The following is a 21318-nucleotide window of genomic DNA, read 5'->3' as shown; positions in this document are numbered from 1 at the left end:
GGAAGACAAGAGGTACAGATGAAAAACCAGTATGTTATGTTCTTCCAGAATTCTTGAACATGGAGGTGGGTGACAGCAAAATCAAAGATATGGAAGAGGTCGAGTGGAAGAATAGCTCATAGGAGGTGAGCAGATTGAGGAACTGAGAGGTTCAAGTTTAAGTGGTTAACTGAAAAGGTTACACCTGTTAGCTTCAAAGGCAAGACTCAAAAATGTATTGTTCTGTGGAAACAGGGACAACGGTAGAGGAAATGCTCTGGGAAGGTTTTTTGCTACAATTTTTTGTGTAAATTGTATCAAAACTAAAAAAACTACTCAGGATCTCAGCTGAGTGTTTCGATGAAAGCAATTTCAATTTTGGTGTTGATCCCCACCCAGGGTTTTTATATCCTCAAAGACAAGTTTGTTAACCCAAATAAGCAGATTACTTAAGGAAGAAATTTTTGGACAAATATACACTGTCCTCATGTTGGCTACTTACTTCTTCACCTTTTAAAGTGACCACACAACCCTCAAGTTGTTTTTTTAAGACATTATTGAGAGTATGGATATAAATGAAGATTCTAAGAATTCTGGGGCTTTGAATTTTTATTTTGGCTTATTTGGTTTGGTTATTTTTTAATTGGTTTTGTTTTTGTTATGTCTATTAAAATCAACCTTATTATCACTTTGAACATTAATTAGTCATGCCGTTACTAATTCTAAAGTTAGGAAAGGTACTCAGTTAAAAAGAAATCCATTTTCTTAAACTTTCTACAAAGCCGAGATGAATTCAGATTTGATCATGGTTTTCTCTCCTCCTTTCATTTTCCCAAATTTTGAACCTTTCCTTTTTAATTCTCCTAATCTTTCATTTCCCCCCGATCTCACTTTCTTTTATGCATTACATCTTTCCCCACTCTCCGTATTCTACCAGTGAACACAAAAATACTTATCCTGGATCTAACCAAATTTTAATTATAAAAATCCTGGTAGCATGTTACAGAATAAAAGCTGAGGAAACATCGGATTAGATGTCTTCTACAGGCAATTTTCAACATTTTCATTTATGATTACAAATGTAAAGAATAATTAAAAGTAACCCATGTATTATTCTATTTTATGAATATTCTCACAAATACTACGGACAAAAACAATCTAAGAGCTAAAATGAAAATAAAGTACAACGAACAATAACAAAAAGCACTTAAAATAACTGAATAGGGTCACTTCTCAAGATGAAATAAAACTACAAAGACATAGAAATATCAATCTTACACAGGTAAGGATTCCTTTATCTTGCTATCCAGAATTTCTTTGTACATAGCAGCTGACATCACTTCTTCCATTGGACACATAATGCCATACTCCTCACAACCATTCTCTTGGACCAGTGGGTCAGTTTTATGTGGATCAAACATTATATTATTTGGCGTTACTAGCAGCACACCACTGACTGTACCCTAAGAGGAAAAAATAAAGTTCAAATGATCAAATATTACTTTACAAATTCACTATTAGTATCTTTATCTTAAGCTACTGTAAAACATATAGGAGATATGTTTCTTAATAATATAAAGTGCTCTTTACCATTGTTAAATAGAAGCCTTTAATTTTTCCTGAAAAATATTTTTGGGGGAATAAAAGAATGAAAAAAGGGCAACTATTTCTTATACCTCAAAAAATAAGCTCAGGAAATCAAATGTGCATTTTCAAATAACTTCTGTGATACCTTAGCGAAAAGCAAGAGATTTCAGGATAAAATAAGAAATTATGTTTAATATCACTAAGGTCAATAATAATGCCTTATTTTTTTTTAAATCCTCATAGTGCCAAAACATAATGACTTGCATGTAAGGAATGTACAATACAAGTGTTTGTTAAATGGACTGATTTGAGTTGTGGATCAAGAACACTTTATGGTAATCTCTTAAGTAGACATTAATTTGAGTACTGGTACATCAGAAACCAGCTGAGTGTGCATAGGTAAATCACTGCACCTTGGTAGAGGGTATTTAATTCTGTATTATGCAGCCGCATTTTGTAGGCAGGCATGTTATCAAGCTTTGGTACAAATATAGGCGGAAATCCAAAAAGAGATTACAGATTTAAGCATGTAAGAGGTTAGTGTCCTGCCCCTCACCAATAAAATTTTTCTTGTAAATAGGTGACAAAGGGTACTCATTCTAGTGATCCAGAAAACGAATAACAAAATATGCTTCATCAAAGATTCAGATTAACATCATTAATTTTCCATTTACATATAAAAAATAACTGAAGTAAGACAATTTAACTTGGAAATGAATACCAAATATATTTTAAAATGATGACTACTTTAAAAGAAAACAAGTTTAAAATACAATTCAATGTTTTTGTCATTAATCTTTAATTTTGTGATTTCGTTTCTTTTGATAACATCAAAAAAATACAAACCATAAGCTATTCTTTTACTTCTTGATTTAGTGCCAAAATATATGTACATATATACATATATGTATATATACACACATATGCATGCATATATACATATACACACATATATATAGCCACTTCAACTGGTTCAACATTTTTAATGTAGATTTAAAGACACGAGATACATTTCTTAAAATATTCTGAGAAGGAATAAAAATTTAGAAAAAGGTTTATCATTTCAAGAGAAATAATGGAAATTTGTATTTTAAAAATAATTACTTAAAAAACTTTCTAAGGCACCATCCATGACTACCACCCAGAAGAGCTATTATGGCATTGATAATCCAAAACAAAAGATAATTTGCAACTCATTTATACTTGGTCTTTAGAATATTAGTTAATCCTTTTTCCTCTATGTTCTGAGTAGATAATTCTATTCTGAATTTTAGAACAAATATGTCTTACAATTCAAATTTCAGACCATCTGAATGGATAGTAGTATACAAATATATAAACTCTATAACCTGAAATTATTGCCAAAATGTGGTTATATGATCACAGCACATACCAACTAAAGTCACATTAAGTTGCTAGTGAAAGAATGATTATAGAGATAATTCATAAAGTAGATATTTGCTATGTGAGTAATTAAATATGTTAAATAAAAATTTAAAGTTTTCTCTTCATTAACTTGTATGGGTGAAAAATATATTTATGTAGTCTGAGTGACATAAAAGTGACCCACTGGTGCTAGATTACCTTCTGTATATTTAAATGACTTTTTAGCATTCACTTTATATAGTGGATAGAGTAATTTTGCATCAAAGTAATTCTTTTTCATAATAAGCCTGCTACATACTTTATGTTGTTGCTGTATTGAGGTTCATATGTTTATGTTGGTTTACGTACACGTTGTCTCTCCACTAAATTGTAAGCAAATGGTAAAAATGGATAGAAAAGGATTGTGCTTACGTAAGTGCCTTAGTCTTTAAGTACTCAAACACTGTAATAATAATAATAAAGAATAACTCAAAGCTATAGGCTACTTACTGCTAAATGACTGTATTGATGCTGTCTTAATGAGTTAAAATGTGGTAAAACAGAAATATTCAATAATATTCCCTAACAGAATTTAAATAAGTCATTTAATACCTTGCCACTGGTAATGTACTTGCAATTTATTTTGAGAAATTTTTCAGTAAATGCTTCTTCTTCCTCAGAAGTAGAAGATACAACTCTTGCTGAGCGAACACAAGTAAAAGCAGAAGAGGTAGTTGCCTCTTTGTGGTGGACTCCATCTGTATACTACAAAAGAAGGAAAAAAATGCTGAGGACCACAAAATAAAAATATGCACAATACCTGATCAAATAAAAGTTTCATCAAAAAGATTAAATTTAATAATAGCTGGCATTTAAATAGGTTAAACTGGTTTTCAAAGTGCTTTATAAATATTGTCTCATTTTATCCTTTTAATCACTCTAGAAGGTAGGTGCTATTACTTTTCACATTTTACACATTTTACATTTCACACTGTGTAAACTGTGGTAGACAGGGCAGCTAAGTGGCCCAGTGGATAGTGCACTGGCCCTGAACTCAGGAGGACCTGAGTTCAAATCTGGCCTCAGACCAAACACTTGTCACTTACTAGCTGTGTGACCCTGGGCAAGTCACTTAACCCCAATTGCCTAACAAATAAAAATAAAATAAAATAAAAATAAAATAAAAAATAAAACTGTGGTAGACGAAGGTTAAGTGACTTGCTCAGAGACAGGATCTGAAATCTGGTCTTCTTAACTTCAGGTCCAGTAGCCCATCCACTATCTGCCTACACATTCAACAAGGATAAATATAAAGACATATACTTCCAAAGTACAAGGTGGAAATAAAACACTAGAAAGCAGTTCAGCTGAAAAAGACCTAGAATTTACTGGTTCTAAAGTTCAATGAATAAACAGTGTGAATGGCTTTTTGGGGGTGTTCAGACCTGCAATTTCATTGATATAAAGAACTTCTGAGATGCAAATCACCTCTCTATCAATGTATGTCAACAACTGCCCCGCAATTTATAATGTTTAGAGTTGAAGCGCGACACCAAGAGGTTGTAACTTGCTCAGAGCCATATGGCCAGTATATGTTCAGGTCATACTGACTCTGAGGCCAGCTTTCTACCAATTACATCACACCACTTCTCCTATGCATTTGCATTCAAAAAGGCTCACGTAACCTAATGGGGCACAGAAAGGTATGATGTTTAGGACAAGGCAAGTGTGGCAGGAATGTGACTGTCAAACATCTAGAATAAACACATTTAAGGAAGGACAACGATAAGTTGGAGAAATGTCTTGAGGGTAACCAAATTAGTAAAGGGACTTGAATTCATTCTATATACGAAGTTGTTTAACTAACTAGGAATATTTAGTCCAGAATATGACATGTAATTGGACTATGACAGCTGTGTTCTTCACGCACTTGAAGGAATTTCATGTGGTATAACAATTTGACTTGTCCTGTTCACCCCACCAGAGGACAGAACTAGTTGCAATAAGTGAAATTACAAATTAAGATCTTGCTGATAAATAGCTATAAACTGGAAGGAGCTTCCTTGGGAGATAATAGATTTTGTTTTTTCAGACATTTTCAAAGAAAGGGTAGTAATCATTTGTCAGGTATCCTGTAGATCCTGTTTCAGCTATGGCCTTGACTACATGGACAGAGACTCCTTCCACAAAAAATTTGTAATTACGTTTAATGATAAACAAGTCACTTCATATCTATCACTGTTCCTTATTCCACTAAGTGTGAGTATTAAATGTTACGTGTCATATAAGTTTATTTATTGTTTAGTCATTTCAGTCGTGTCTGACTCTGTGACCCTATTTGTTACTCTTGTTGTTTTTTAAGCAAATGATACTAGAGTAGTTTGCCATTTCCTTCTCCAGCTCATTTTACAGATGAGGAAACTGAGGTAAATATGCCTAGGGTCACACTGCTAGTAAATGTCTGAGGCCAGATTTGAATTCAGGAAGATGAGTCTTCTGGACTCCAGGCCTGGCACTCTATTCATTGTACCATCTAGCTTACCCTATAATAATGCACTTGAAGTAAATTAAAAGTTACTGATAGCTTATTGTCTTCATGATCCCTGTAAATTCTCATATAAGCATACACATGGCTGTTTAAAATTATGGTCAAGGCTGTACACAATGTTCCTAAATGAATAATTCTGCTTTTTACTTTGAACTGTTTCTGATGCTTCTTTCCGTGGTACTGTATATTTTTCTCATTTCTCATTCTTACACTGATGCTTACTTAGCCATTCCCAAAACTGAGCAGTTAGTTTACAGATTTTTTTTTTACTATTAAATACACATTACTTCAGTTATAAATATCCTTACTAAAATTATTTTTTTCTTTTTGTTATTCCCTTGGAAAATATTTCCAACTTCCTCTAATATTCTCTTATTTCTTCACGGTATAGAAAGAAAAAGTTTCTTAAAAGTTACGCTATTACAAGTTTCCACAGTAAAGTCACTGCAGATGGCCCCAGTGATGGACTATTTCTGTTGAAGACTGACTTAGGTAAGTTTAAAAAAAGAATTATCACCACTGTTGGTTACCAGATGATGATTTTTTTTTTTCAGCAACAACTCATGAAGACCATCTACTAAGAAATAGACAGCTGAGCTCCACATTGGTGGACAGGATAGTCACACTAAAAATAAAATCATAGATTCTTGAAATGTGGTAATAAATATATTCTTAGCAGTGGGATTACTGAATGTCAAAGGATCAATCCAATTTAATAACTTTTTGTATACTGAAGTAGCTGATGGTACAGTGGATAGAGCGTTAGACCTGGAATTAAAAAGACCCAAGTTCAAATCAGACCTCAACCACTTAGCTGTACAACACTGGACAAGTGACCTTAATCTCTATTTGTCTTAGCTTCCTCAACTGTAAAATGGGAATAATAATAACAACTACCTCCCAGGTTTGTTGTGTGAACCAAACAAGATATTTGTAAAAAGCACTCAGAATATTGTCTGGTATACAGTAGGCACTACATAAACGCTTATTCCCTTTCCCTTCCCTCTACTGTCAAAACTGCTTTCCAGAAATACAACATTGATTTTGTCATGCCAGTAATGTTTGTTTATCTAGCACTTCACAGGCCCATTCATCACTGAGTTTGATCACTTTTATTTTTTTTCAAAGTGATGGGTATGATGTGGTAACCTCAAAAGTTTTAATGTGCATGTGTTTAATTGTTCAGTGATGTTGAAAATGTTATCAGTTGCTTATGTTTTTTGTTCTGTGAATTCTCCAGAATGTAGTAGACAGTTAAATATGCTTTCTCATTCATTTTGTTCCCATCCTTCAGAACATGGTAATTACTACCTAAGATTTCTATCCCTTAAAAACTCATGATGAGCCTGAGTTTTCATGAAGGCTCTATAGTAGCAGACAAGACTGGGGAAGGAAGGGGTAAACAGTACAGTGTCCTGAAAAAGTAAAATTTACTTTTTTATTGTATATTTTAAATTGAGTACTTTTTTTTAAATAGGTGTTTTTAAATCAGGTTAACTTGTATGAACAAGTGTTCTTATGAAATATAAATTATCTACTTTCAAGAGGTACCAATAAGAATAACAAAGTTTTATATTCAACCACATTTTACTTATGCAATTTCATTTGAAATTTTATTCTAAATTTATTAAAGAGAATTAAAATATAAATACTCTTCAGTATAAGAAGCAAAACACACGTGGCTAAAAACATGTAGGAAACACAAATTTCGTTTAAGTTTTTCTTACTAACAACCCACTGCCAATCTGGCGCCAATCCAGGGATCATAATGGCAAGCAGGTGACCCTGGATTCTTGAAATCCGTGAAAGTAGGATAAGAGAGGTTGTAAAAAAAGCTAGAAAAAGTCTAGGTATGAAACCAGCAAGTCAATGATGCTTCATTGCAAGCAGGTTGGCCACTTCTTGAAGACTTTTTTGCTCATTCCTCTCCAGGCTATAATTTGGACTTCCTCTACTATGCCTCAGTTCTTCATCCTGAAGCCTCCCTTGAACCTTGGAATTCACACATCGCAAGTACCCTCCAACTAGCAGCCTCTCTCTTTGATGAATGGTTCCCCCCAGAAACTCCATCTGAAGAGGGTGCAAAGAGCAATCATATTCCAGCCATCCTGGCTATACACCAGACTTTCTCTCTCCTCTTAATTCCAATATTTTCCTTCTTTTAATAATTTCTTATCTATCCTACATATATAGCTTGTTTGTATATATGTTTGCATGTTGTTTCCCCCTTATATTGTAAACTCCTGGAGGGCTGAGACTGTCTTTTCCTTCTTTCCATATACCCAGCTAAAACTTAGTACAGTGCCTAGCACAAAACAAGCACTTAATAAATGTTTACTGACTGACTGATCATGCCCCCACGGCAATTACCTTCCCTCTACCCCTTTCAGCTTCCATTTATGTGTTGTCTTCTCCCATTACAATATAAGCTTCTTGAGGACATAGACTTTCTTTCTACTTGTATTTGTATTTCAGTACATAACAGAGTTCATGGCATACAGTAAGTGCTTAATAAATATTTGTTGACTGACGGACTGGTCACTGTACTGCATAAAACAGATAAAAAGTATGTGATAAAATCCACTGTCCTGTGTAGTCCTGTTTTACTTGGGCTATGATGGTAGTGGAGTGGCAAATGGTGCTAATGATGTCAGATAATTTTTAGACTGCACAAATGGTTAATTCAACAATTGTTATTCTAAATGTGAATTCTTTGTCCGAAAACTCACAAGCTGACAAATTATTAGAAAGGTTTCAAAACATGGTCCAGGGAACCCCGAGAGGCATACCAGGTCAAAACCATTTTCATAATTCTGCTAAGATGTTCCACTACGGTAAATACAAAAACTCTTTGGAAAGGATCCTCACTCATTTTTTAAGGGCATAAGACTAAAAAGTTTGCAAACCAGGGGAAGAGCCAAGATGGAGGAGTAAAAGCAGTGACTTGCTTGACCTCTCCCCCAAACCCCTCCAAATACTTGTAAAAAATGGCTCTAAAAAATTCTAGAGTAGCAGAACCCACAAAAAGACAGAGGGAAACAAATTTCCAGCCCAAGACAACCTGGATGGTAGATTGGAAAGATCTACTGCACCAGACTGAGACAGGAGTACAGTTGAATATGGGCACGCAGGCAAAGACCAGGCCTCTCGGGGGACTCAATCACAGGCAGCTGTGGTGGTTTCCAGACTTCTCAACCCACAAATGCCAAAGACAACTTAAAAGGTCAGTAAGAAAGGTCTGTGACTATGTCGAGAGAGAAGCTCGGTCCAAGCCCCAGTCCCAGTGCTGCCCCAAGGTGGCAGCTGTTTCCAGAGCTCTTAGCCCACAGACTAATGGAGAATCAAGTGGCTGATCAGAGGGAGACTGCAGGGATCTCTTTTCTGGTACTGAGGCAGGAATCTCTTGCTTTGCCTGTGCTTAGATCTAGGTCACAGTTCTGGGTGGCGGGCCTGGGGCGAGAAGGAACACCAGTGTGGTGAAGCTTCTAGTGGCAATGCAGAGGGAATCTTCCTCTCCGTTCCAAGGCAGAAAAGAGTGCTTGTGGTCACTCAAGACCAGGGCACAGGCCAGGAAAGGAGTAAACACTTCACCCTTGATCATACCACCTTGGAAGAACTGAAAATTTACAGGTCCCTAGAAGTAACTCTGAAAACAGCTGAACAAAAGCCCTAAAGCTTGGGACAGTACATTCTTCACACTGGAAGCAGAAGAGTTTAAAACTCAAGTAATTGGCTGGGAACATAAGAAAACTGCACAAAACCAGTCACACCACAGAATCTTTCTTTGGTGACAAAGAAGATCAAAACATACAACTAGAAGAAGACAACAAAGTCAAAGCTCCTATATCCAAAGCGTCCAAGAAAAATATGAATCAGTCCCAGGCCATGAAAGAGCTCAGAAAGGATTTTGAGAAACAAGTAAAACAAGTAGAGGAAAAACTGGGAAGAGAAATGAGAGTGCTGCAAGAAAATCATGAAAAACAAGTCAACAGCTTGCTAAAGGAGACCCCAAAAAATACTGAAGAAAATAACACCTTAAAAAATAGACACCCAAATGGCAAAAGAGGTCCAAAAAGCCAATGAGGAAATGAATGTCTTCAAAAGCAGAATTAGCCAAATGGAAAAGGAAGTCCAAAAGCTCACTGAAGAAAATACTTCCTTAAAAATTAGAATGGAACAAATGGAAGCTAGTTACTTTATGAGAAATCAAGACATTGTAAAGCAAAACCAAAAGAATGAAAAAAACAGAAGATAATGTTAAGTATCTCATTGGAAAGACCTAGAAAATAGATCCAGTAGAGATCATTTAAAAATTATTGGATGATCTGAAAGCCATAACCAAAAAAAGAACCTAGACATCATATTCCAAGAAATTATCAAAGAAAATCTCCCTTATAACTGGTAGGTACAGGAGAGAAAGGAGAAAAACATGTTAGAAAAGATAATTCTGGATCAAGGAGATGGCATAATAGGAAAGAGTGCTGAAGTAGGAGTCAGATTTCAGCTCAATTCTGACTCTTACTTAATGCCTGTGTGTGACTTTCAATAAATCACTTAACCTCTGTGGATTTCAACTTCCTATCTATAAAATGTGGGGCTGGATGTCAAGAAAGAAATAGAAAAAAAAAAGGCAACTACCTTCAGTCACCCCATGCTTGTGTATCTTAAATACATTCTTCAATAAGAGAGGGGGTCACTCTCTTATCAAAGAGGCACTAAGACATAGGGAGCACCAGACATCACCACAAAAAAATAAAACAGATTACATACTACCCCTGAAAATCACTAGATACATGAGAATTATTTCAGAATTAGCTGTCAGTTCAGATTATTCACAATTAGAATAAAAGTCAAATTGGATCAAGGAACTAGAGGTGTTTAACTTAAATAAAAGACCTAGGGAAAGAGATTGGGGTGTGGGTAAAGAGGAGACATAATAATTGATTTTAAATATTTTAATTAATTTTTATCTCCTGTAAATTTCTGGGCATCTCTACTGCTATTCTAATTTCTACACTGTAGCTATCCTGTATTAGTTTTATTGAATGTTTCATTTGGGGAGGTAGTATGGTACAGTGGAAGAGGCACTGCATTTGGAAAAAGAGGGCCTGAATATGGATATTGGTTCTGCCACTTACTACCCAACTAGCCTTCTTATATATAAAATGAGGTGCCTTGGTTGGATGGCCCTTAAGGTCCTTCCAGCTCTAAATGTATGGTCTTATGATAAAGTTTACAAGATTTCAAGAACATTCATTTCTACCAAACCTTCAATTAATCAACATTTTAAAGTGCCCAATATAAGCTTAACATTGTACTAGGTTCTAGAGTTACAGGGACAAAAACAGCTTGCAATGAAACAATAGAGACAACAATAAGCAAATACAAAGTAGTAAGGGGAAAGGGAAGGTCTACCAACTAAGGGAATAAATAAAGGACTTCTGTCAGAGGTATTATGTATGGAAAACAGTAACTAGGTCAGTTTGGTTAGAATGTGAGAATTAAATGTATAATAAGCCTGGAAATAAAAGATGGAGACATAATGTGATATATCTAAATGGCAATGAAGAAATTAGAATTTTACCCCAGAAGCAACAGGGATACACTCAAGTTTCATGAAAAGGGGAAGGAAAAAAAGATGGTCAAATCTATGTTTTAGGAATATCAATTTGGCAGCTGTGGTAGAGAGGAGAGAGAATGGAAGTAAGGAGATAAATTAGGAAGTTATTACAGTAGTCCACATGAGAAGTGATGAGGGCCTGAAGCAGAGTGGTTGTAATGTTGGTACAAAGGAGATAGATGTGAGATGCTGTGGAAGCTAAATCAACACGACTTAGCAACTGGCCAGACTGGGAAAAGAATGAATAAGAAGTAGCTTCTAGCTACTTCCTATTGGCACTGAAATATAAGGATGACTCTCTAAGTGCCTGAGGGTTAAGGTAGAGGTGCCCTATCCCCATCAGGCCACCAAACACAAGCTCATGGCCTCCTAGGCAAGTCTGTGTCTTGGATGGAACAATCTCCCATTTTTTTTCTTCTTTTCTTTGGTACAGGTCCTTGTGAGGTATCAAAAGACATCTTAAGAGCTGAAAGGTGTCTTGAAAAAAAAGCATTAAACATTTAAAACATAAACAGAAGAAAATCTAAAGAAAGTTAAGAAAGGAACACAGATATATAGGACAAATTTACAGGTCAAACTGTGTTAAATTTAATATTAAAACTTAACTAAATTTAAAAAATTAAAAACAAGGTGCACATCACAGAGATAATCCTCTTCCTGTTCTTTTTTGGATATAGAAAACTTGTGTTTATTGATGTTTTTAAGTTCATAATTTCAAAAATAAAACTCGGAGGAAAAATATCTTAGAAGTGATTGAGTCAATCAAAACTGAACACAATACTCTACACATTAGACAGTTCATTGAATTTATTTCCTTATCCGTAAAAATAGGATCATATCTGTCTAAACCTACATTCTGCGACTGTAAAAATCTCTTGAGATAATAAACATGAGTTACATAAAGTGACATATAAATATGAAGTATCCTTTTTCTACTACTTCTAGAGTTGTGGGCTCATTGATGTGGGCACTGCAACAACACAGGTTACAACCTATCCATACCTACCTGTTCTATGCTACTTTTTTCTATGTTCTACCATACGTTCACCACAGGGGGGCCTCCTTCTTCACACTCTCTTCACATTGTTCTGAAATTCCTTTCATTAACTTCTTGTTCTTTTGGTTCACTCCACTAAACCTGTTCTTCATCTTCATTTCAATTTCCAGTAACCACATCTTCCCTACTCTCCCAAATCATTACACTTGGTTTTATCCTAATTTCATCCCTTTCCGATACTGACCCTATAGTTAACCTGTACAATGAAACACTATCCCTAACTTATAAATCAATCCTTTGCCCACTATCTGACCAACACTCATATTTTGTCAAACTCCAATCCTGGGTTGTCAATATAATTCACCTTCTCTTCACCTCCACATGATGCACATCACGGAAATAATCCACCACAAATTTGTAATATAATTGTAGGAGAGCCCTTACTGCTGCAAATCAATAATTTTATTTTTCACTAATTGACTCTCTTGCACTCCCCACAGTAGTTGTCACTTTCTCTCTTATAATCCTCCCACGCATTCCTCCTTCCCTCCCCCCTCCCTCTCATACTTCCCTAAGAAAAAAAAGAGGCCAATAATCATGAGTGCCTCCTTTACCAATTCTATACCTCAAAAATTCTAATATAGCATCTGTCTCTTTTGCACTGGCGGCTCTGCTCCTGGTCACAGCCATATCTGTGACTTGTACCCTTGCTTTCATACCCTCCTTCCTCCTTTGTTTCACCCTTTCAATTACCTTCTCCACTCCACCCACACATCCCCAAATCTTTGAGTTTTCCTTATCTGGCTCTTTCTAGGTGCCTACAAAAATATGTTTCCCCCATCCCTTAAAAACATTTAATGACCCTAATGTCCCTTCAAGCAAGCTATTAACCTATCCTTTCAGAATCTTAGAAGTGCTCTACAGCAGCCTTCATTTCTTCCCTTCCACCACACTCTTCAACCCTTTAAAATCTTGCTTTTAATCTCACCTTTCAATTAAAACTTCTCTAAGGTTACCAATTATCTCTTAATTGCTGTCTTTGATAGTAAAGACAATTTGTTATAAAAATTTACAGATTTTTTTTTCCATTTTAAATTATTTCATTGTATTCCTCTCCACTTCATACTTACATGTTTATAATTCCCAGCCCTCAGGATGACTATGCTTAGCTATGTCTCTTGACTTCTTTTTACTTGTTCATGTCAATGATTCTCATTGCTAAATGAAGCAAAAAAATCTTAATCTTCTACCATCCCTTTTCTTAAGATTTTACAAACAAGTTAAACACTTCATCGCATATGAATATGCTTGGCAAGACAAATATTTGGTGACTTAGACCCTGCCTGTTATGACAGCTGATTGATACTGATTTTAAAGTTCTGTATTAGATATACGCACATTATATGCATGTGAACCCAGAAATTTAACCAACAAATAGTCGGTTTGCTCCCAGACCACCTGCAAATTTAGCTTTAAAATTAATTTAATGCATTTTAAAAAAAACATTTTCACAGGATGATACAATGACAAGTTTATGGGAAAGCTAATTAATTAGTAGAAATCTACTAAGCACTTACTACTTACAGGGCATTAGATCAAGTTAAATGAACCTTTACCAGTTACAGGATGATGGTTTTCAAATTTTTCAATCAATCAATCAATTCTTAAGTGACTACTATAAATGCCAGGCAATGGGGATACAAATACAAAAATCAAAGTTTGTTTTTTCAAGAACTTTACATTCTATCAGGGCAGATAACACATTTAACACAGACTATATGCAAAATAAATGCAAGTGTAGTCAACACATATTAATACGATTAAGAAGGATGAGGTTTGAAAAGACCATCAGATTTAGACCTAGAGAATAGGAAATATTTCCTAACTTTGGAAAGAACAATTTTATTTGACTTGTACAAAGACAATATTTTTTAATCTGAGATCTCCTTACTACTCTTTTTCAAAAGGAAGGCATACTTACTGTTGGCTTATCAAATTCAGGTTCTGATGAGGTTGGTGACAAGGGGCTTATAGGGCTAAGAGATGGGGAACTCTCAACACTGGAAACATATTCAGGATCAGGAACATATAAAACCTGCAACAAAAAGTTCACACAAATATTAATAAGAATGGAATACTAAAATTCTGCCCCTTCTCCAAGCCATCAAGAACATTTACCACTTCCTGTAATCTTCACCATTAAATAAAACATAATCTGATAGCAGTCAAACCAAAATTAAGTAAATCTGAATGACTACAATAAATTCTGAAAAAAGGATAACAGTTAATGAAAAGGAAAAAGTCTATAAATCAGTTGTGGCAAATAATGATAATTCCACTGAATACTTAAAGATAATTTACAAGTAATCTGGGGTATTAGTGAATGAATAATACAAAAGAACATCAATTACACCTAATCTTTTTTTGAATGGCTATATATTTATACAAAACATGTGCAAGTTATCCTTCTCAAGTTTTCTGTTTTACTGTCTTTTCTACAAACACAAATCAAATAACTTGAATTTAAGCAGATATGTGTAAAATATTTTGACAAACATGTAAGAAGTATTATATGACTTATGTGATTACTATATCATTATACATAGTAATAATGGTATGTACCTGTTATATACAAATGAAAATTTTCTGACAACTGAAAAATCAGCTTAATGACTCACCATTAAATCTTGTTTTATATTTTACCTTTTCTAAGTATCAAGACATAAAAACAAACACTACCTGTCCAGTAACAACTGCTCGGGAAAACAGCTTATTTAACTGAACCAGTTCGTTGGGTGTGGTATCAAATTTCAGGGCGATGCTATTCAAAGAATCCCTCGATTCAACCTGTTTTAAACAGAAATAAGTTCTTTGAATCCAATTAAAAGCAAAATCTGGGAAACAGAGCTCAAAGATGAAATAAGACACCTTACCTTATTTAAGTGAGAGAACTTCAATTTTAGATTTTATTACCACAGTCCTAAAGGAGCCCAAGTGAAAGTCAATTCCCTAACAAGGCTTACTTACGTACACATTCTCAGGATCACAAGGATTGTATAAAGCAAAAAATAATTATACTAAAATCTCAAATGCATGAGAACAGCTCCTTTTATGTATATGAATGAAAAAATGACATGGAGTCAGAAAATCTGGATTTATGCAAATTTAAACAACACCTACTAACTCTGTGCCTGGACAAGTAGCATAACCTGATTATCTATTTCCTCACTTACAAACATTCAGAATATTAATATAAGAGAATGGAGAATGTAACTAACCTCTTTGAGGCCCTGGACTCTTGTTGATGGCTTTTATATCCCCAGCACTTCACACAATGCCTTGCGTCTAGTAGGCACTTAATAAATGTTCAATTATTAAGAACAGGATTTGGGGTGGAGAGTAGCTGGAGATCAAGGTGAGGGAAATAGAAGACTAGGGTTTCCAGCAGAAGGGCCAACAATGCCAAGTGAAGGAGAAGGAACTGAAACTAACTCCACTATATGCAGCCTAGGTAAACAAAAGGATGGTAGTATCACTGACAGGAAATAAAAAAAATGCTAATGGAGGAAGGAAACAGGAAGAGAAGAAAAGGAATTGGTCTTTAAACTATAATAAGTTTAAGATAATTGTTAAGAAGGCAGGACATGAGTGAAAATTTCTAAGAAGCAAATTCAAATTTAGTGCTGGAATCAGGACTAAGGATGCATATTTGGGTTTCAGGTACACAGAGGTGATATCTGAAGCCAGAGAAGTGATGATAGAGTGAAAAGCAGAGCTAAGAAATAAATCTTGGAAACTGACAAAGGAGAAGCTCCAGGATAAGTGTCCTCTAGTTATGTGTCAAATAAACTGAAAGAGAGAGTTTTGGAAATGAGGAATAAGGGAAGTAACGACAGTGTGAAATCAAAGCATCAAATGCCAAGGCTATGTCAAGGAGAATGAAGATAAGAGAAAATATTTTGGTTTGATGATTGGGAATACATAGGTTTGTAACCTTTGGAAATATGATTTCAGGAGAAAGAAACCTTTACATTAAATCAATATTCTAAGATGGAAAACAGAACACCAAAGCATTTTCATTGAAAAAGTTCATTACCCTGATTTTAAAATATGAATCAGCACATAATTTTAATGGAAAGTCGACTTTCTTGATTGTCTGGAAAATGTAATGACTCTTTAAATACCACATTTGAGAATGTCTTAGAGACAACATGCTGGACCAGACTATCAGACATGAGCAATTCTAAAAGGAGTACCAGAGTTGGAGGGAACAAGAAAAGATACCAAGAAAGTGCTTTATGGATGACAGAGAACTTTCTCATTCATGACAACTTTAATTCTGTTCACAGACATTTATTTATAGCTATCTAAAAATGATCTATGGACATTCCTACTCCCATATTAAAGGTAAGCAAATAGGAATTCAGCAAGGTTAAGTAACTTGCACTAATCACAACTAGGAAATGTCCAAAGCAGGTTTAAATCCAAGTCTTTCTGACACCAAAAAATGATGTTCTAATTAAAATTTTACTCTTAAAGCTAAAAATAGACATGGTTTTACAAATACAAAGAATACATATTTCTATTTTTATTTGCAGTGTAACAACGAAAATGGTGTTCTTGAGAGTGGATAAGCAAATACTATTTTAGTAGTCTAAAAGCTGTCTTTGTTTTCTCTTGGAGGATCATATTTTACAGAACTATTAAATCCTTCTGGGTTTTTAGATAAGATTAAAGAAAGATATTTTTTAAAAGGTTAAAATTTAATACAAGGAGTTTATTCATTTCTGATCAAACCAATGCTATCAAGGCCTAAACTTTTAAAGAATAAATTTAACATCTCACATAGCAGATGATTCTTTCCCAAGTAATCTAGAAACTTTTTTTCAATACTAGATTATAAATTGTATATATTTATTACTTTGTAAATACTACACAAAATAAAAACCAACTACATATTTTTTTGCATCTGCTTATTTACATGGATTAATATTACATACTACTTTCTGTACTTACATCACAAACTATTGTGCTGTACTTATTTGGATCTTTCAATTTATCATAAGTCATGTAGTAAGAGGAGAGAGCATGGAGGAATTGTGTTTATAAAATATGTTAAGATGAATTTTGATAGTATAACATTTAGACGCATCTTAAGACATTTTCTTTTAATAACAGGTCATTTTTTTTTCAGTTCAATAAATAGTAAATGCTTCCTATGTGCAAGGCATTGTGTTAGGTTCTGAGTATTTACAAAAAGCAAATGGGTCCCTGATCTCAAGGAGTTCATATTCCATATTAACGTCATACAGTTACAGAGATAAGCAAATAGATCTGTGCCTTCATCCATTTGATGGTCTGCTCTCTGCAAATCTCACTATCCATGACTGCCCATCCTGTCTTTTCCATGTTCTTCCACAAATTCGACACAGAAGGAAAACTCATTATGCTAGAGGTTTTCCTCAATTTATCCTGAAAGAATGGCGGTGGAGTCAACCACATGTCATGTCTCGTTCTTGCCATGTGACGACTACTATTACTATTACTACTACTACTACTACAACTACTTCTTCTCCTTATCATCAACCACTCTACCCTCCCTTAAAACAAGGTATAATTTTCAAGCTACATATATTTCCTATCATACAATTTCATGATAATGTCTTTTACTCCTCTTCTTTTGAATTTCTCTTCGGTTGTATGTTGTAGCCTGCTTCCATATGTAGTGAGCCTCTCCACCGCCCTTGAATTCAGTTCTACAGAGGCAGTTACATTCCATGTTTTGCTGCCATGTAGCAATACTGGTAGAATGTTAGCATAGGTAAAATGGGCTTTTGTTTTCATGGGAAGCTTGGGTTAGTAAAAGAGCTCTGCAGTTTTCAGAAAGCAATCCAGTCTGTTCTTCTCCTGTTCAAAACTCTGAGCCCAACTCACTGTTCATCTGGATTATCTGTCCCAGATATACACACATTGATGAATGAATGTTGAATCTGGGCAACAGACATTCTTCATTCAGTTGGTCTTTCCTATGTGAGTGGGATGTTTTCACCATGTGTTTATCTAGAAATGTATTCAAAGTGACAGATCAAAAATGACCAATTACAAATTTAAGTGGCCATATAGGTTTAAAAAAGTAATTCTGGTCTAAATAAATTTCAGAATTTTTCTACTTTAATCTCTGCTGCTTAAAAAGTTAATCATTTAAAAATCAGAAGAGATGTCTTCATGAATGACTTTAAAATATACTCCTTAACATGTTTGCATTCTGTTGTAATGCATTTAAATGACACAGAAAAGCTTAAATACAGTTGTATTATACTTTGGAGGTCTATATGACTGACTTAAATTAATGTAACCTAAACATGTAACAGTTATAGCCAATCATATAAAAGCAGCACATTATACAGGAAAGAAATGACTCATGTCAGTATCCCACAGTAACCAGAAATGGGAAAAGCTGACTGCAGAGAGATTTGAGAAGAATTTTAAGAATGTAACAGTCAGAAAAAAGGATCCATTTTTTTGGATACTGCTGTACAACCTTAGCTTTAAATAAATAAAAATGAGCAAAAAAATGTCAGAAGGTAATTTATGAGGATTAACATTTAAAAGCATTTTAAGTGTCCTTTCTATAGTTATATAGCTCACCATTATCAAAGCTAAAAATTCAAGGAAGGAGTGGATTCTAATTTAAATTTCAGCATAAAACAAATCAACTTGCTTTAATAACTTTCATGAAAAGAAGCACAGACTCCTAAGATTATCGTCACTAATAAATGTGAAATCGATTGATAACACCTTTAATTAAAAACTCTGCCCGGGACAAAAACACCTTACAATCAAAAAAAAGAAAATACTAAGGATTTGATTACTGTTTAAATTGAGTTTTTAGAAGTCATGTACAGATTTAAGAATTCAAAATAACATCTTTGATGTATTTGTATTACATAAAGACAATCCCTCAAATCAACATACTTCAAAGCTAAATAGCATCTCAACGAATAGATAACTCACAGTATATTCAATAGTCCCTTTAGGCTTCTGAAATGACATCCGTCTTCCATCTTTCTTGTCTAGGATCTTCTTTTGGCCAGTGTCTGAAAAACATTGAAGCAAGGAGCATGTTAAATTCATTTTCCTCTCTGAATACAAACTGCTGAATAAATAACTGGTTGGGCAGACAGCTAATTCACCAGTTTGCTTGTTCCATGCGGTACTCAAGTTCTCAGACAGCCACCTGTAGAAATCAGAAATTTACTCCTCTTCTTGCTTTAGGAGTTGATCAGTATGAACCACAGAGACAGCTAAGATCAATTAACCACACAAATACCCATCAGCAGAAAAGAAATTAAATCTAAAATTACTGACCTTCTCTTTCAACAACTTTTACCTCAATGTCTATTTAGAGAGTCAATGTTTCTAATTGTTTCTGTCCCATGTAGCATATGCTTCAGTGCTTTTTAACAGCAGGCAATTTCTACATTTCTTCAGGTGAGATTTAATTAAAGATATAACTCCCATTATAGGCTTATTTTTAAAGAATTAAATTATTCTCTGGACATGACAAGGTAAAATAATATGTGCAAACTTCATCATGAAAACATACTTATATCTTCATTTTGATTCTGCTAAAACTGCTTTTCAATTGATGACTATCTTGAAATTAGAACTTAGGATCCCAATGGTTTAGAACTCTGCATAGCTGTTTCAATATAAACCTCTATAATACTTTATTATATCTTATGTTATTGTATTTTATGTTTCAGTATCTTCATTTAATGAGTAATTTCATAGTTATCAATACATTAGCAATACCTTCCTAAGGCTTGTTCCACTCATCTTAATTATCACTTTGAAAACAGTAATAAAATGTGCTTCTGAAAAGATAATCAACATTGTATGCTAAAAACAAAATAAGTATATATTTAAAAAGCATGGTGATATTTTCCCTCAAAAACATAAATGAATATGTGAATTTTTGAGGAAAAATAAGATTATAGTCTACAAACTGTCCCAAATTAAAAAATTTGGTAAATATTTGTGCTCATTCCCTTTAGTCCAATTAATCTTATGAACTGAACTGACAGTAATATTTAAATAACTTTCACTTACATAGATCCTTACAAAACTTAATGCATATCTGGATTACTTAGCTCAGCTGTTCATCAAACATGGCACTGATAAAGTTGAAATCCAGGCCAGAAAGCCTTGCACTGATTAAAAAATATATTGTTCCACATATGCTAATGGTCACAATCAAAGAACTATAACCTCTACTGACACATTTGACATGAAGGGTTAACTGGACAAAGGAACTGGGTCTGTCTCAGTAAACTGTCACTACTATTACAGAAACAATTTTGACTGTGCTGTATCTACTCTGTGGTTGCTCAAATTCTCTTTTGAACAAAAAGCACACTTAAATAAAGTTGGCTGCTACCATTACACAGCCAGCAGAGGGAGCTGATGATATGCTTCAGAAAACAATGCTTTTAATATTTTTTCAACACTGCAAAATACAAGATAAAATTCCAGATTACTTTAAATGATATTATGTTTTCCTGGAATTATTTTAATAATGAACCTCTGCCAGAATCTAAAAATTTCTTTTGCTTAGGCAAACCAAATTCCACACAATTCTTGAGTTTCTAAGGTTCAGGAATGTGATGCTGGTATTTAATTTATCACCTTTGAAACCCCATTATGCACTGAAGTAACAAAGTATGAAAAGTAACGTAGAAAGTTTCTACCAACTCCAAAAGGCAAAATTACTACTTTAGTTCTTAAAAGGAACAAAATAAGGGGCAGCTAGGTGGTGCAGTGGATAGAGCTCTGGCCTTGGAGTCAGGAGGACCTGAGTTCAAATCCAGCCTCAGACACTTGATACTTGCTAGCTGTGTGGCCCTGGGCAAGTCACTTAACCCCAAGTACCTTTAAAAAAAAAAGGAGCAAAATACCTATAACTACCTGAAAAATTATTCAAACTGACAATCAAGAAATGACAATAAAACCAACTGATCTACAATCCTGAACCTGTTACAATAACAAAGACAAAAACATTAAATGTTGGTAGTTGTTCAGTCATTTCAGTCATATTTGACCTCTTTGTGACTCTATTTGGGGTTTTCTTGGCAGATACTAGATTGCTTTGCCATTTCCTTCTCCAGTTCATTTTACAGATGAGGAAACTGAGGCAAACAAGGTTAAGCGACTTGCCCAGGG

General features: G+C 34.4%; 1 protein-coding gene across 5 annotated transcripts in view; it reads right to left on the bottom strand.

Annotated features, from left to right (window-relative positions):
- Nucleotides 1-21318, bottom strand: part of OXR1 (oxidation resistance 1) — a 563019-nt gene that overhangs the window by 75379 nt on the left and 466322 nt on the right. For all 5 annotated transcript variants that reach the window (XM_078153702.1, XM_078153703.1, XM_078153704.1 and 2 more), the window contains 5 exons: nt 19111-19193; nt 14836-14943; nt 14078-14191; nt 3544-3696; nt 1258-1442 (listed from right to left, as the gene is read on the bottom strand). In XM_078153702.1, coding sequence (XP_078009828.1) covers nt 1258-1442; nt 3544-3696; nt 14078-14191; nt 14836-14943; nt 19111-19193 — 643 coding nt within the window. The remainder of the gene's footprint in view (nt 1-1257; nt 1443-3543; nt 3697-14077; nt 14192-14835; nt 14944-19110; nt 19194-21318) is intronic.

The sequence above is a fragment of the Phascolarctos cinereus genome, unplaced genomic scaffold (genome assembly GCF_003287225.1).
Source record: "Phascolarctos cinereus isolate Bilbo 61053 unplaced genomic scaffold, phaCin_HiC Scaffold_4;HRSCAF=312, whole genome shotgun sequence".
In the NCBI taxonomy this organism is placed as follows: Eukaryota; Metazoa; Chordata; class Mammalia; order Diprotodontia; family Phascolarctidae; genus Phascolarctos; species Phascolarctos cinereus.
This window is presented reverse-complemented; position numbering and strand designations above follow the sequence as displayed.